At 28.6% G+C, this 17,829-nt stretch overlaps 1 protein-coding gene across 1 annotated transcript; it reads left to right on the top strand.

Annotated features, from left to right (window-relative positions):
- Positions 1–5,318: 5,318 nt before the first annotated feature.
- LOC113381924 (P protein-like) lies at positions 5,319–17,803 on the top strand (the record flags this gene model as incomplete). Its single annotated transcript, XM_026620569.1, has 11 exons — positions 5,319–5,323; positions 8,768–8,877; positions 11,174–11,318; positions 11,885–11,981; positions 12,174–12,309; positions 12,393–12,583; positions 14,156–14,428; positions 16,826–17,029; positions 17,100–17,215; positions 17,435–17,573; positions 17,668–17,803. Coding segments are annotated over exons 1-11 (1,552 nt in total), but the record flags the coding sequence as incomplete, so codon positions are not given.
- Positions 17,804–17,829: the final 26 nt, after the last annotated feature.

The following is a 17,829-nucleotide window of genomic DNA, read 5'->3' as shown; positions in this document are numbered from 1 at the left end:
TTTGGTTCTGCTATATGAATCAGCTTTATGACGCAAAGAAAAATTTGGTATTTAAGTCGAAAATTTTGCTAATATGCATGAGTAGAGAAATTTTATTTGAACCATTTCACATGCATAATATAAAAGATGTCGAATTAATTTAAAGTGCGTAACAGTTACTGATTCAAGTTGTTTATCCTGTAAGGTGATCCTTCCTGTAATTATTGTTCTTAGACTCTATATTTTACTTCTATACTGATAAAGGTAATACAAAAATTAGACTAAATTTCAAATTATTAAAAAAAATAATTAAAAACCAATCTGAAACTATCTTCCCAAACAGATATCAACAGGGTACCAACATGTTAAGTTGAGCATATAATTCAATGTTACCAACATTTTAAAATAATTCCAAAACAGAGAACAGGTAAAATAATGGACAAAACATTTAAATCCGTCTTAAATATTTTTTAGCCAATAAAAAATTTTACCTTATTTGTAGATTTTAACTACTAAAAAATCTAGTCAAATGACATTTTTAAGACAATAGTTAAGCATGACTCCAATAGCAGAAACTTCAGGCGTAATAATAGTGACAAATTGTCTCTAACCAAAGTTTTATTTGATTCTGCATTTTCATATTATATAGCATACAGAAATAATGCTCACGCCAATTTTTCAATTTCATAGAATTTACTTACTATTATTTTTTAATTCTTATAAACCTGACAAATCAAAACTACACAATTCACTGACATGCACATAATTTCAAATATACTGTAAAGATAACGAATTTCTTTATCAATATCCTGTCATAACCTATACGTTCTTATCTCGCCTTGTAAATAGATTATTCATAATTTTACGAACATTGCTCTCTAAAATACTATTAATATTTTCTGGGAACAAACGATTGACGCATATTTGAGTTTATAAATATAACAATTTCGGCCAGCTGTCTACTAGGCTGGCCTCTTGTTTCCACACTGCATATTGCTTCTCCTTTACTTGTGCAAGTACGCGAACGCTCAATATATAAATTAAACTAGAATTGTACGGTTTAAATATTCATTTAACACTTTCAACAAGTTATCGATTAGTTTGTATTAAATTAAATTTAAATACTTGCAACGAGTTTTTATAAAAAGTCAATCAATAAATCATGGAAGCTAGTATTAGTGTTAGTGAAACAAGAAAAGTGTGGTTATGAGCGAGTGAATTTGTGTAGAGGTGTTAAATAAAATATTTTCTTGTATTGTATTCAAAAATAAATAAACAACTTAAAGACTGACCTTTGATGGTAAAACATTGTTTGTGTATAAATATGTTCGATTGTAAATTAACTTTTTCCACACATTTTGACATTTCACGACATAGTTTCTTTGTGTTACGGCTCCATTGCCATTGCACGGCCGCCATCTTAGTTTCATAGTAAGCGATTCAAAGTTCATGCGCGCGCGAGATTCAAATATTTGAAATGACTCTATATTGAATAATTTTTATGTATTAATTTACGTAAATTTGCAAGTCGTACGAATTTCCACAGGATAATGGAGTTAAGAACATTGGATTTGGGCCTAAATTCGAAAAACGAATGCAGTGATTCTTGGACTTATAGAGGAGAAGGAAATGCTAATGTTATTCTAGCACTTAATGGACAGAACAAGGTGTTGAGATTGAAGAAATCTTTGAAATCTGATGCACCTGTTTTGCCAAAACTAGGTAAAACTGATGATATACCAGATTTGTTATTTGATAAGAAAGAACTTGTAAATGTACCAAATTTGGTAGAATACAATGGCGAAAATGTGCCAAATAATGCATCACCTGCGTCTTATAACTGTTCTGAACAAAATGTTGTTCAGAACGGATCTTCACATGATATTTCTAATAATGTTGTTCAAGAGTTCATGGGTACAAAATTAGACGAACAGATAAAAATATCCAGATCTATTTTGGAACGATGTGTTTGGGAGTCGCGCTGGTGGAAAACATTCACAAAACTTTTGGGAACTTGTTATACAATAAGGGACAATGAAAAAATCGAAATTGTTGATCTCACTAGCTGCAATTTATTGAAACTAAATCAAAAGTTAGATATAATAAGACCTGAATATAGGAGACACAAACTTGTAGCTTCCGAATATGCGGTAATGTTTCCAGATTTTACACTTATGCCGGATACGGATTATTTATGTTATGGAGACACTTTTACGTTCGAATTAAAGCCGAAACACGGCTGGACACCTTATGTAATAAATGAAAACGAAAGTTCAGAATATGCCAAATGTCCATATTGCTTAACGCAATTTCTGAAATTCAAAAAAGGAAAGATCAATAAAATCAGCGGATACTGCCCTTTGGATCTCTTTTCTGGTAACATTCAAAGAATGACCAAAGCTCTCAGAAGTATTATCGAAGTGCCTCAAAATAATTTTAAAGTATTTCGTAATGGTCATGCTGTGGATCGTAGTGATTTGAAAATGCTTTTAGAAGACTTATTTCAAACAAATCTTACTACTGATAATGCAGACAAAAACATGGTTAAAGAATATTCCCAAATCTTAAAGGAGGATGTTGATGGACAACTTATGCAAAAAACCAACTACGATTGCAGTGACGATTCGGAACAAGTAGACTATTCACAGTATAATACAAATAACATTGGTGATACATTAAAAAATTATGTTCACGAATCTCAGTCCAATTCCCACAAGAAACTAAAAACATCACATTGTTCAGATTCTGGATATTCCGAACAAATTAATTTTAAGCCACCGTTTAATGTATTGAGCGAATTGGCCAGTCTTATATGCGTTACATTATTAAAAAATTTTAATGCAAAAGAAGATGAACTCAATGCAACATGTTTAAACAACCAAACCGTCCATTATGATAGTTCTAAACATAAGTACTTAAGAAAATTACATGAACTTGGTTTAAAAACCTGCCAAAGAAATAATTATCAATCAAATTTACCAAAAGGCTGCATTTTGGAAAGATTATTGAGACTGCAACTTTTGGACTGTGATGTCACTTTAGAAACTCTATCAAAAGGTAAAGGCTATCAATATATTGAAGGAACTTTAAAGGTTTTAGAGGACCCCAAAAGATCCTTGAATGATCTCACGGATCTGGAAAGGTCCATGATGGCAGCTACTGTTAAAGATTGTTCGGTGATGCTGACTTTTAGAAGAATTAAAGATGAAGTAATTTCTAAAAATAATAAAAGTTCTACTAATTTTAAATCCCTTTGCTGTGGCGATAGTTTAAACGGATTTTGCGAAAGCATGCCAGGAGGTGTTCAACTAGATAATTTCGAAAATCAAATTGTAGAACTCAATGGCCAAAGATTTATGGCCAGGGTTTCTGTAATAGATCTAGATCTGAAACCTGAATCTAGAATAGATAATTACTTGAAACATATTCAAGATATGTTTGAAGCAACTTTAGAATTTTAAATAAACAGAAAAGTGACTCACAAGAACATTAGTAATTGAATGATGAAAAGAAACTGATGTATATCAATATTGATAACAAATTCTCGGATTTTATACTTTACAAGTGAATATTTTATTTATCATGTAAATTATATAAAACTTGTTCTACTGTGAAAATGTTTTTATACGTTGCTGATGAATTAGAAGAAATTAAGGTTTTGTTAAAATAATTGTAAGATAGCGATCAATATTTATATTTGTTGCATTTAACAAGCTATGTATTTAATACCAAGTATAATAAAATATAAGCAATATTGGTTTTACAAATTTAATTTTAAATATTTTATGTTTATATGCATATTTATTATACACTATTTCAGTAGGCTGCTCTAGTTAAAGTATTCTAGATAAAAATCAAGTCTTGGAAGTTCATTGTTTCACCAGTCTTCAAAAAAAAAATATATATATATGTTAAATTGATTTTTGGTTCATAATTAACTTAGTACTTAAAACAAGAATTTATTGATATAGAATGTTATATAATAATTCAGAACATTTAACTAATTATAAGAGTCTTTATATGAAAATTCGAAAGAAAACATGTAAATGTGGACATCTATTCTAATTTCAAAACTAGTGGTGTTTGGCATCGTGCCTTCAGGTAAATTGCTGGAACTTCCGTACCCTAATGGAGTTCGAGGAATATTAAATATTTTCAAATAAATTATCATGATTATTTGACGTATAATAAGTGATGTCTAGAACTTTAGCTAGAAATAGAATTAAAATCCGAATTATTTTTCGATATTCAATTTAAAAAAAAATGCTTTACCCAAAAGCAATCGACACAAGCTGAAGGTTAATTAAGTCATTCAAATCATATGCTTTGTTCCCTCAAAAACTGCAATTTTTTGCACATTTAGCTTTGTATCTCCGAAACGGCTGAACCTGCCTTTGCCAAAATCTAATCACCACTTCTCCCGCTCATTACGAATCAAATGTTTTCTAGATCATTGAAATCGGTTGATCCGTTAAAAACTGACATTTTTAGCACTTTTTGCTCCATATCTCCAAACCCGCTGGAACTGCCTTTGCCAAAAATTAATCAGTTTATCTCCATATCAATAGAAATCGACTGCTTTTTGAATTTTTCAAACCGGTACATCGACAAAAAGTTGTCTCCACACATACACACATACGCACATATATTTTTTCTGAGGTATGCTGAAATGTTCAAAAATCTCTGAAACGTGAAGTTATGCAAAAATTTTCATTATCGTTTTTGGCCTATTACTATAACTTACCCTTCGGGAAGTACATATCACTAATCCTTGCAATATTTGATAAACTTTCTCAGTCAATTTTAATATTCAATTTTTATTAGTATTTACAACAATTTTTTGGTAGTTAACTAACCAGAAATTTTAGGCACTATCTTTGTTTGCATTAAGTTTAAATCATCTAGTAATTTATATTGATCAGCTAACGATTTTATATTTTTGATGGAATTCAGATATTGTATTAAAAAACTTGCTATCAAATATTTCTATTTCCTATGATCAAGTTTAAGAATCTTTGGTCCAATATTCAATTATAAATGACGTTGATTATTTATCACCGGTAGTTCTAGATCATTCTCTAAATGTGAGTTGAATAATACATGAAATAATTATATTATTTATTTAAGCAATCATACATCAGATTATCTGCAGTCGGTGCAGTTAATGGCACAGTCTTTGTTACAATAATTCTAAATTAATCTATGTCCTTGATATTTATGGAAGCAAATGCACTTAACACATATTGCCGAGCATTAGTAATCAAGCTGCCTTTTATGAAAGGAAAGAATTGTTGGGAAAATTGTAGGAATGGAAAAATATTTAACATACAATTGCGTAAATGGAGTAAGTTGAAGGATATTCTTGTGAAAGGATGTTCGTCATATATTGCACTTGAACTATTAGGTTCTATACAGTATTACTCATTGAAGTGAAAGAATTACATGGTTTGTTGCAAACTCTTCTTATAACTGAAACTCATGTATCATATTTAATACTGATATATTTTTCTGGAATCTATAATATGACAAAACAATAGGCCTTGAAAATATTACCCTGTTATAATTTGATGATCACCCATACACAGCATCTTTTTATTAAAAACAAAAAAATTATAAAAACTAGTGTTGTTTGGCATCGTAAGGCAAATAAAAACCCTTAAGGCAAATTGCTAGAACTTCCCGTACCAAAAACTAAATTATTAAAAAAAACTTTGCAAAACTTTTATAAAATTGGGTTTTTGAGAAATTTTGAAATTTTTGAAAAAAATGTCAATTTTGAAAAAAATGATTTGATTTATATTTTGATTTTTTTGAAAATTCTGAACATTTTTTTTAAGCAATCGCGCTGCATAGCTGATTTTGAATCAAAATATAAAAGCGCATAAGCGCCGCGTAGTAGTCAAACGTGTAAACATGGGTATGAAACCCATACATATATACACAAAATTTGTACTTATTATTATAATCTTTATGAAATATCTGATAATACGATATACATATGTCTAATAATCATTTTTGACCACAAAATAGCAGATTCTTTAACTTTTTTTATTGGATCTCCGGAGACGGCAGGCCTGCCTTCACAAAAATTTTACTAGTTGTTCATTCCGTCAATACAAGTAAAATGTTTTTTAAATTATTTAAATTGTACTCACCGTTACCTCAAAAACTGAAAACCATTTTTGCAACATAATGCCCCGTATCTCCGAAACGGCTAGACCTGCTTTTGCAAAAAACTAATCAGCACGTCTACTTATCAGCAGGAATCGAATGCTTTTTGAATTATTCAAATCGGTTGATCTGTGTTCGCAAAATCGTCGATGAAAATTTGTATCCGCACACACACATACATCCATTTTTTCTAAGGTATGCCAAAATGTTCAGAAACTCCTGAAACGTAGAGATATATAAAAAAAAGGGAATTTAATAATATTTGTTGAAAAAAATAGGTAAAATTCAAAATTTTATTTATACATTAATTAGAAACAATAATTGCAGACTACGAAACAAATATATAAGGAATATTTAGGGATACTTGTTTTTGTTCATATTACAAACATTAGTGTTATTTTACAGAACAAAAAAATTTCTATGATACCTATATTTTTCAGACCGGCCATAGAATATATAATTTTTTATCATGCTGTTAACGATAAACGTTAATTTAATTAAAATTAATTTTCGCAATAATATTATTAAGAAGACACAAAAAAAATTGCAGCAAATTTTGCTTGCAGAGCTCTAGGACAAAATTGTTTTCTTATACCTGCTCAACCATATTCTATAAATTATTTTAATAATTTTTAAATAGCCATTGTTTATAATTCGAAAATAATCTTTACAGTTATGATAAACTGCTTTGATTTGTTAAATTATTTCTGTTTCTCTATTTAAAATCATTTGTCGTTTGAAGAAATGTTGGGCACTTTGATCTTAAATTATAAATTTTTATTGGTACAGAAAATTATAATTTTTTATTAAATTCTGATTTTTTATTCGAAATGCGAAGTTTATACTACACTTGTTGTATATTATTTGACTGATTCATTAAGATAACAGAATGTATGTTTATTTAAAAATTATTCTCCCAAATGAGTGAAGCAAATATTTGTATTGCATATACAAATTAACGGTGACATCAATACAAACTTTTGTTTATGAATTTCACATTTGTTCTTAAATGTATCAATATTAATGTGATTAAACATATACAGTTATCCTCATGAATAAAACCGAATGTGAATATTAATAAAATATTTTTATAACACTTTTACATATTTAGCTTCACCATAGCTTAATTTTTTTAACGAGATTTGAAATTAATATAATTTTAAATAATAAAAATAATCTATACTGAAAAGTATATTAGGATATATTTTGAGTTAGTCCCAAAATTCTACTTATTTCTTGAGTTGCACTTTCTTACTTCTGAAGTGTTACATTGTTTTGGTATATCCTCAGGTGAAAAGTTTCAATTTTTTTATTATTATTTAAACTAATGAAAATATGTTATTTGTTCAGACAGGAATTGCTATTAAGTCTAATTTAAATTGGTTGTATATCTTTAAAAATGCAAATTAGTTTATAACATAATTTATTATGCAAATCTACACAAGTCGTTTGGGAGACAATGATATCTAGACATATTTTTAGCTAAATATGGATAAGTCGAAAACATTGTATTTGTTCTTACAACTTCGCACATCTTTTGCTAGTAAACAAGACCATCTTCCAATGGTCCATGATAATCCAGTCTTTTATTTTTTTTTTAGAAAAGTTGTAGAAAAGTTCGATTTCTACTGCAATCTTCTAACAATGACAATTTACTAGGTGTTATACGACCTCTGATCACATTATATTGAGCTACTCATTCCATGAATTTCATATATCGTAATTTATGTACCTAACACAATATATAAATAAATATTGATTTTCCTTATCACATTTTTGTTTGAAGTTTTTCTAAACATCGGTGAAACAGCTACTGTATTTGTAGGCTTAGTTCGATATTGGTTTTGAACGAATAGGTACTCCGGGTGGATTAATTTTAATTAATAAAGTGTTAGGTCAAAAAAAATTAAATTTAATCTGAAAGAGCTTTATCAACAGTTATTTTTCTTTTAAATATTCGGTTTTGAGTTCATAATGAGAATTTATTTTGTAATCAGAGCTATGAAAAAATAGAGTATTTCCTGGCCTAGTTTTCAATCACTTAAATCGGCTACTTTTGATAAGAATGATACATACATACTTTAAAAACATTAAAAATCCTCAAAAACAAATATTAGAGTTCAAGTCTCGGAGGAACTTTGGCTCCTATTATCTATAGAAGACAATAGGACGTATAATATTGTGTATGATCAAGAAATTACTCAATACGTGCTAATTTTTAAAATCCTGGGCCGTTTGTTAATTTTTGTTGTTAATATTAGACTGTTATAAGTGGTGACACACGTAGAGTGAACATAAAATACTGAATGTGTAATATCATAAATTATAAAGATCGGTTATCTAAAGCTTCAATTATTTTAAATTATTTTTTTATTAAATTGAAAACATTGTGATGATACATGAAATTATGTGCAATTGTTAATATCATGATTTAAGTGTTATTTGAAATTTATCAAATTTAAAAAGATTTTTACTCTACCCCATATCTCGTCTCCAAAATGAACGGGAATTTTAAAAGTGATACCCCTAAAACTAAAACTAATTCTAATTTTCAAAAAAGTCCTAAGACCAAAAAATTAAATAATTCAATTTCTAATTATCGTCCTGTTCCTGTTAGTGAGGTGACTGCTGGTGCCTTGGAAATCTGGAGAACTCTGCCGGAGAAAATCAGGCAAGATCCGAGTTTAGCCAGTTTTCGACAGGAGCATGAGAGACTGGGACTTGGAGGTATGTAACTATCTTTAAATCATTCAATTGATATTCAAAAATTAATATTGAAAATTAAATATTTACACGAATGCAAGAACTTGATGTGTGAACACTTACTACAGAATTTGGTTAAGAAAAACGAGTCATAGAATTATGGCGTCGACTCGGATTATTTTTCTTATTTTCGGTGCAACTTTTGAAATATTTTTTGAAATTATTAATTTTGATTATTCCAAATTCAATTCCATTTGATTATTCACAGATGTATTAAGAAATTGTAATCGGAACAAAATATATAAATATGAAATATATTTAAATTCACATACATATGACATAATTGCCCACATCAAGATCAAATTTGATTTATCTTCACCATTAAAAAAAAATTAAAATTAGTGGTGTATGGCATCATGCCTTGAGGCCAAATTGCTGGAACTTCCCGTACCAATTAAAAATTTGAAAATTCGAATTATTTTCGATATTCAAAAAATATTTTCTTCCTTTTTCCAAAAACAATCGTTTCATCAACACACCAGAAAGTCCTTCAAATCTTTCAAATCGGATGCTTATCTCTCTCAAAAACTGCCATTTTTTGCACATTTAGCTCGGTATTTCGAAAACGGCTGGATCTACTTTTGCCAAAATCTAATCAGCACATCTCCCTATCAATAGGAATCGAATCTTTTTTTAACGATTCAAATCGGTCGGTTCTTGCGCCCGAAAACGTGGACGGAAAATTGTATCCATATATACAAACGCCAAAATGTTCAGAAACCTTCAAAACGCGAAGAAATGTACAAATTTTCAATTTCGATTTTTACACGATTACAATAACTTACTCTACGGGAAGTTAACAAATAAATAAAATTTTTGCAAAAATGTAAATTTACATATACTCTACATTACTTTGAGTTTGAATAATTAAAAACTATCCGAATAGACAATTCAACAAATATTGCTTTTTTCTGCTTTATAGCAATATAACTATATTGACAAATTATTGCTTCGATGACTGGTTCAGCAAATAAAAATATTACTTAGTTTATTGCACCTATTTTTCAGGAAATACATAAAATTCACTTTAGAATAATAAGTGAAAAAATAATTTTTTAAAATAAAATCCAGAAATCGTTATAAATTTATTGTCCAAAGAAAAAAAGAATATTCTGTTTGTTGACATACATGAACACTTTAAAAAATCTCACCTCATTTTTTAAAGTATTCATGTATGTCAACAAACAGAATATTCTTTTTTTCTTTGGACAATAAATTTATAACGATTTCTGGATTTTATTTTAAAAAATTATTTTTTCACTTATTATTCTAAAGTGAATTTTATGTATTTCCTGAAAAATAGGTGCAATAAACTAAGTAATATTTTTATTTGCTGAACCAGTCATCGAAGCAATAATTTGTCAATATAGTTATATTGCTATAAAGCAGAAAAAAGCAATATTTGTTGAATTGTCTATTTGGATAGTTTTATTATTGAACGGGTGTTTTTAAATACTGAATATTTTTTACATCTGTTTTAAAAAGGCTAGTAAAATTTAGGATTATAAATAAGCCTTAAAAATAATAATCTGACCATTCACAGAATCCAGGCGCAATAAACTTTGTTATAATATATTGCTCCGTGCACACCAATTTATTTTTATAATTATTTTTAAGATTTTTGGTATAAATTTTGATACGGTAAAAGGGAAAACAATACTCACCAAATATAATATAAATATAATTTTTAGTTGTCAAGATATTCGAATAATAAATTTCGATATAGTTTTGTTCTAATTATCAAGATTTGTTATTATTTATCATTATAATAAAATAGTATAAATTTTCTATTTTATATAATTCAACATTTCTAAGAAGATACTACATGTAAACACCGTAAAAATATCAGTATACGGTAATAACATTCTGAAAATTATCGATAGTATTGGCGATAAATATTATTATAATCCCTTTGTTGCTTTTTTGAAGCAGGACTATAAAATTGAAGGTCATTTCAAAACAAGTATGAATCTAAGTGTCCATTCATTTTTTAATTAGTTTAAGATAATAAATAAAGCAAACCAGACTCCACTACGCACTTGTATTAACTATTGTTCTGCACCATTACAAGAAATTTGAGCGGCATTATATTTAATTAATGCATTTTCAATGCTCAGCGGCTTTATTTGAATATTATCTAATCAATAGACTATAAAATGATCGTTATTTTGAGCATATCAACAATCGAGGAAGTAACAAAATAATAAAATACCATTTTTATATGATGTAATTGCATTGTGTAATTTGATTTTAATTATAGATGTTTGCGATGAAATTGATCCGCTTCCCAATGATGATAATCCAAACGAAGAAGAGGAAGATAGGTTGGAAAATGAAAATTCTGGTAGGAAGATGGATTACCTTTCCATAAATGTAGCAACTGTTGCGTCTAGGCCAAATAATGGGTAATGATAATGATATTTTTATTTATATTAAATATAGTATTGATAATGAAATATTTATTATTTAACTCCTTCGCTACGAGAGTGTTTTCAGTAGCACTACAGAACGGATAGACACAATAATATATTTTAAGATTTTTCTTGATAAATTAAAAATTGCGCCTTTGATAAACTAAAAACTACAACAAAAGTTAAACATTTCCAATAGTTTAATGCATAATGATAAATTTTGAAGCAATGTCCGAAACGCTAAATGTCGTCTATAGACGACATCTGTACACACATCATGCCAAGCGGATGTCGTCCATGGACGACATTAGTATGCACAAGTAGTCAAATGAATGTTGTCATTAGATTATACATGATCCATTGTTATGCAGTATTAATGCAACCAGATATACAAGTGACTTCCTTTAAGAAAATCATTAATGTTGTTTTGCCTGATATTTAAATACACTCAAAATTACCTATTATTTTTGAGTAAAGAGCACAATTTCTAAAAACATAAGTATTACTTGAAATTAAATTTTAAAGTTTATGCTGTGACTAACATATTTTCAAATATTTAGGCAAAAAGCACAATTTTCTGCACCCGCAAATAGAGATGCTTCTACTGTTGAAGGAGATTTGGATCAAGACACAGATGAAGTTACTGGTCACAGAAAGGTAAGATATTAATTTCAATTGATGATTTAATGATATTGAATTTCAATTGATGATTTGATGAAATTAAAAAAAAAATTCAAATTTATAATTTGAAGCAGGTTACTCCACCATAGTTTTTCAAGCCCTTAAAAAGTTTTGCTTAAATATTTTAGATAAAAATTTCAGATTTTTAATATTATTTTATTTCTTTAGCTGAAACCTTGGATAAAATCTTTAAAAATAGGCCTATTACTGGGATGTTGGTTATTGTTCACCGCAATACTGATGACGAAAAATGAAAGAGTTGAAACTCTTAAGCAAATATCAATTCCAGTAGGAAAAGTTCGCAGTGAGTATTGATCGGTTGCAACCTTGTGCAAACAATATTATTTAATTTTTACATTATTTAATTCTTCAAATCTTTTGTTACAGGTTTCATTTTGCCAGAGAGATTGAATGGTGCCAGATTACAAATAGAACTATCAGGAGCATTTTTACCTGAGCATTATGGAAATTTGTCGATTAATTATATTGAACTATGGTTGGAAATTTTGGAGGTTTCTCAAAGTGTGGATCCTGCAAATGCATCTCACTTGAAAAAGCACGAAGTTCTATACATACATGTAATATATGTTAAAATATAATATAATACCTTCAACTTCATATAATATTAAGAATCATTCTTATAGTCAATATTTAAAAGAATCATGTTATTTAACATGATGTAAACTGTTATTAATTTGGTTAAACTTCTGAACAATATTTTATGTTTTTAACTGCACGGCACTATTAATAAGATGACCATATTTTTTTGAAGTCAAAATCGGGACGGTAATTTTTAGTTATGCTAATTCAGGACGGGAGGGGGGAGGTGTAGTGAGCTTTAAAATACTGAATCCATTTTAAAAAAATAAATTTTTACATGAATCAATTTTTTTAAAATCAGAATTGCAGACTTTTAGTAAGAACTTTATTATTCTATTAAATGTAATACTTTTTTATCATTTTCTTATTTTATATTTTTCTATCTATACATTTTTTTTTGCTTATGAGCTTTGTATAAAATTATATTCAATTTTCTTCATGGTTAATTTGAAAAAATTAGCACTTGTTTGTTTTCACAATTTTTGTTCATTTACCTACAATTTTCAAAAATGCGGGACAAAAGATTTAAATCCGAGACAAATTTTACTATTTAACTACTAAATATCTCAAGGTGGAAATCCGGGACGTATGGTCACCTTACTATTAAGTACATTTAAATTTCCCAGATTAATTATCTTTACGAGATTAAGATTACGAGAAATATTTTTTATCATTGGCATTAACACGTTAATCGCCATGTCAGTCACATGCCTGAGGCTATGGAGTGCTACATTAGGCATAGGCAATTTTGTAGTATCAGAAATAATATTTTAATATATGTCAGCCATATATGTGCCGCATAAAATTGTTTTTCCAAAATTTTGGCCAAAACAAATTTTTTATTGAATACTTTTATTGAATATTAACGATCGTTTTATTGAATATTAATGATTATTTCAGAAAAAAATATACATGCCTCATTATAACTTAATTAGATAATTTAGTTAAAATTGTATCAAAAAAACTCAATGTATTCAATAAAAAATTTGTTTTGGCCAAAATTTTGGAAAAGCAATTTTATGCAGCACATTAATGGCTGAAATATATTGAAATATTATTTCTGATACTACAAAATTGCCTATGCCTAATATAGAACGCTATAGCTTCACCCAAATATGACTAACATATAATTTATCTGAAAAAATGTCGAATTGATCTGGAAAATGTCGTTATTTGAGTTGTTCTTCCACGTATACATGGGAAGTGCTTGGAAAATATAAATAGAACAAACCGAATTTATTTGTATAAATATTATTTTTATAATTATCAATATTATATTTTGCAAATATTGATTGATGACAAGCAACATACATTACAATGTATAGTTTGCTGGAAGTCAGCAAGTGCAAATATTTAATTAAACCCCGGAAAATTACTTGACGTAATAACGTCATTTATAGAACATCGTTTCATTAACATTCAAATATTAGTTTAACTTTCTTATTAACATAACTAGTTTAGGCTAATAAGCTATACATTAAACTAGCAATTTCTATTTATAATTTAATATTTATGCATCAGTTGATTACATGTAAATTGTTTGTTTGTAGAACATTTCCGATGCGTCTTTCTGGCGCCTGCCAATAGTCTCCGAAGATCTGTTCGATATTGTGCCAGAACTTACCAGAAGGCGCGTCTTCACTTTGGGAAGTTACCCGTCCAGGAAGATCCCAGACAGCGTCGCCCGTGTTCGAATGCGCACCAATGCCGAGGCCAATTTTCCTCTCAGCATCGGATACGATGTCAGCCCCATCGACATGGATGATGGAGTTATTTACGCCGCTGTTGTTCTTTTGGGGCTATATATTTTGATTGTGTTTGAGGTAATATTTTGTTGTTAATTTGAAAGTGGCATTGTGCCTTAAAGCAAGTTGCATGAACTTCCCGAAATGTCTAATAATTGACTTAATTCACCGAAATTAGGATTTTGGATATTGAGATAAAATTTTCACCAATTTATTTCGAAAATAGTTTTTGCTTTCGCTTTGTAAACCATTTTTGCCATTTTAAATTTGTATTTTTCCAACACATTTAAATTATTTGTAATTATACTAAATATAGTGCACAGACTAGTGTACTTTCATATCCAAAAATTGTAGCTTGTCATTCCAAATTTTAACTAATTTATATAATTCAACCCATTTTTGAGGAACTGTCTTAGTGCATTAACTTTACCGCCAAAATAACGCTACTAATTTTTTCAAACTTCGATGATTTTTTTAAAGTAAACGGCTAGTCGCAGGGTCATTTTAGAATGTTCTTTAGATTCATGATATCCATCGTCAAAAAAAAATTAATAAAAATCGTCAAAAAAAACTCAACAATTAATTACAAGAACACGTGCCAGCGGATCTTTACCAAAAACTAATCAGTTCGATTACCAACCAATACTTTTTAGTTTTTGAATTTTTAAAATCGATTCAGAATTGCGGATGAATACTTAGATGAAATTTTGTTTCACTTTTCTGCTATTAACAATGAAACGGCTTGACTGTTTGTAGCGCAAAACTGACAAAAGCTAGTCCTTATCCAGTTACAGCGAATGGCTTTTAAATTTTTGTACTCAGGTCAGCCTTTTTTGAGAAAACGCACCAACAAAATGGCAAAAATCAGCTCACATACACATACACATACTTCATTCAAATTTCATCTCTTGCGATTCAGAATGGCTTGAAATGTCGAAAAAACAAAAAATTTACAAATCGTTTTTTTTATGAAAACATTTTCTCCTTCGGAAAGTTGGTCTTCATATAAACTTATTACGGACAAATTTGGTGATTTTTAAATTTTTTATTCAGAAATTAATTAATTAAAAAATTAAATAAAATAATATCAACCCTTTCGCTGCTAGCGTCGTCCATAGACGACATGCTTCCGTGTGTATGAATGTCGCCTATAGACTTCATCTAGTATCACAAATTTGGGTTAACTCATTCTCATTTGAATAATTGAAATATATTATTTGTTATTGTGGTTTTAAGTTTTTTTAAGCGTAAATAAATCATATAAATTTTTAAATACATTTCTATCGTTAATGAATGGAAAATCTGAGAATATTTTTGTGTGAGACAATATTTACTTGGGCGATTTACTGGCTCGTAAAGCAGCATCACTCTTGCGGAAAACCCTCTCACGGCGAAAGGGTTAATAATTTAAATATCTACATGATATTGATCAAATAATTCAAATTTTATAATTAATAATTCCATCAAAAATTAGTTTCTGCTTTTAAAATCTATAACTCGCCTGACTAACAAATTTTATCCACACGTAAATGTATAGTTTCATGTTCAATATTCAGGAGAACTTCTATACTATATTTATTGGATAAGTAACACTTCGATTTTGATGAATTTGAAAATAGTTAGTTTTTTTGTAAAGCTTATCTTGTTATGCTGATCATAATTCTTTTGCGTCTTTTCAATTAGTATTGCAAATTATTACTGTAGCAATTTTACGATGTTATAAAACCCACATATGACCTCTTATACATTACTTTATATGTAATTCTGTCTGGCTGAAATTGCAATAAAATAGATTTATTAGTAAAATGCTAAACATGGTTGTCACGTATTTTTTAACTGTTGATGATTTCATTTATCATAAACTTTAATGATTTGGATATCCCTCGTTTAACTTCCATAAACATAATTTGAAATGATTTATTTAGTTATAAAACAAATAGCTAAAATAATCATTTTGATTATTTTTCTGTATCTAGTTGAATCTCAATTAATTTAGTTTAATCGTAGCTAAATAAATGCTGGTTTATTGACGTGCTTTAGCTTTAATTAGAAAATCACTCACTAAAGTTTTTTTTTTCTCTTAAAATAGTAGCTTTATTTAAATTTAATCATGACAGCTTATAAAATTAAATCATTTTGTTTGCTATTCATCAATAATTAAAAAAAAAACATTGAATCGAACCATTATCGCAATTCATAAAAAGGCTCCTCGATTGCATTATTTAAAATTTCTTTGAACGCAGTGAAATGTTTGGTAAATCGACAACCAATTAAAACCAAACTAACAACAACAACCTTACCAATCATTTATAAAATTATTTAAATTAAATACTAGTTGGAAAGATATTCTTTTTATTCAATATAGAACTATGTTGAACTCTACACTTATCTACATTGAATCGCTACTTTTTTCTATCAAGTGGATAATAATGTATTATTTATTTATGCTAATTCTAAATTTTCTATTATTCTCAGATTGTTCATCGTACATTTGCTGCAATTTTGGCATCAACAATGAGCGTTGCTATTTTAGCAGCATTGAATGAAAGGCCAACAATGTCGGAGTTGATTTCTTGGATTGATGTAGAAACCCTTCTTTTGCTTTTCTCAATGATGGTTTTGGTCGCAATCTTCTCAGAAACCGGTATTTTTGACTTTTTGGCAGTTTACGCATACAAGGTAAAATATTCGATCGATATTGTTCTGATAATTTGAAAAGAATTATGGTTGATAAAATAATAAATTGCAGATCACATCTGGAAGAATATGGCCATTGATTAACTGTTTATGTCTCTTCACGGCGATAATGAGTTCTTTCTTGGATAATGTCACAACCGTCCTGCTTATGACACCAGTTACAATAAGGTGAATAAGGATAATTGAAATACTTTTATGCAGTATCATTACCTAGATTCTAGGTAATGATACGAGAATAACACTTAGTTACAAATTTATCACATTGTTTAAATCAATAAAAAATTACAATGTTTCATAAATGCTAATATGTGTATTAGATGTTTGTTTTGTGATATATATGTATGAATGTGCCATTCTACGAATATAAAATTATATTTATCACCACAGGTTATGTGAAGTCATGGAACTAAATCCGGTACCCATCTTGATGTCCATGATAATTTACTCAAATATTGGCGGAGCTTTGACACCAGTTGGCGATCCTCCAAATGTTATTATCGCTTCTAACAGTCACATTTCACAGAACGTAAGTTTTACATTTTCTTTTAAATAAGACAATCATCAATAAATATAGCTTTGGATGTATATAGATATATTATTTCATTTGTTTTCATTTTTAGGGCGTTAACTTTACTACTTTCACCATGCACATGGCAATCGGAGTGTTACTAGTTATGGTTCAAACGTATTTCCAGTTAAGATTGAAATTTAGAAACATCAACAATTTGAGATTTTCTGAACCTCACGATGTTCAAGGTATGTATAGTATTTGATAAGTTACT

This window comes from Ctenocephalides felis, unplaced genomic scaffold (genome assembly GCF_003426905.1).
Source record: "Ctenocephalides felis isolate EL2017-DRISC unplaced genomic scaffold, ASM342690v1 CF-g0.4_SCAFFOLD_03203, whole genome shotgun sequence".
NCBI classification, from domain to species: domain Eukaryota; kingdom Metazoa; phylum Arthropoda; class Insecta; order Siphonaptera; family Pulicidae; genus Ctenocephalides; species Ctenocephalides felis.
The sequence above is the reverse complement of the archived record's forward strand: the minus strand, read 5'-3'. Positions and strand labels throughout refer to the sequence as shown.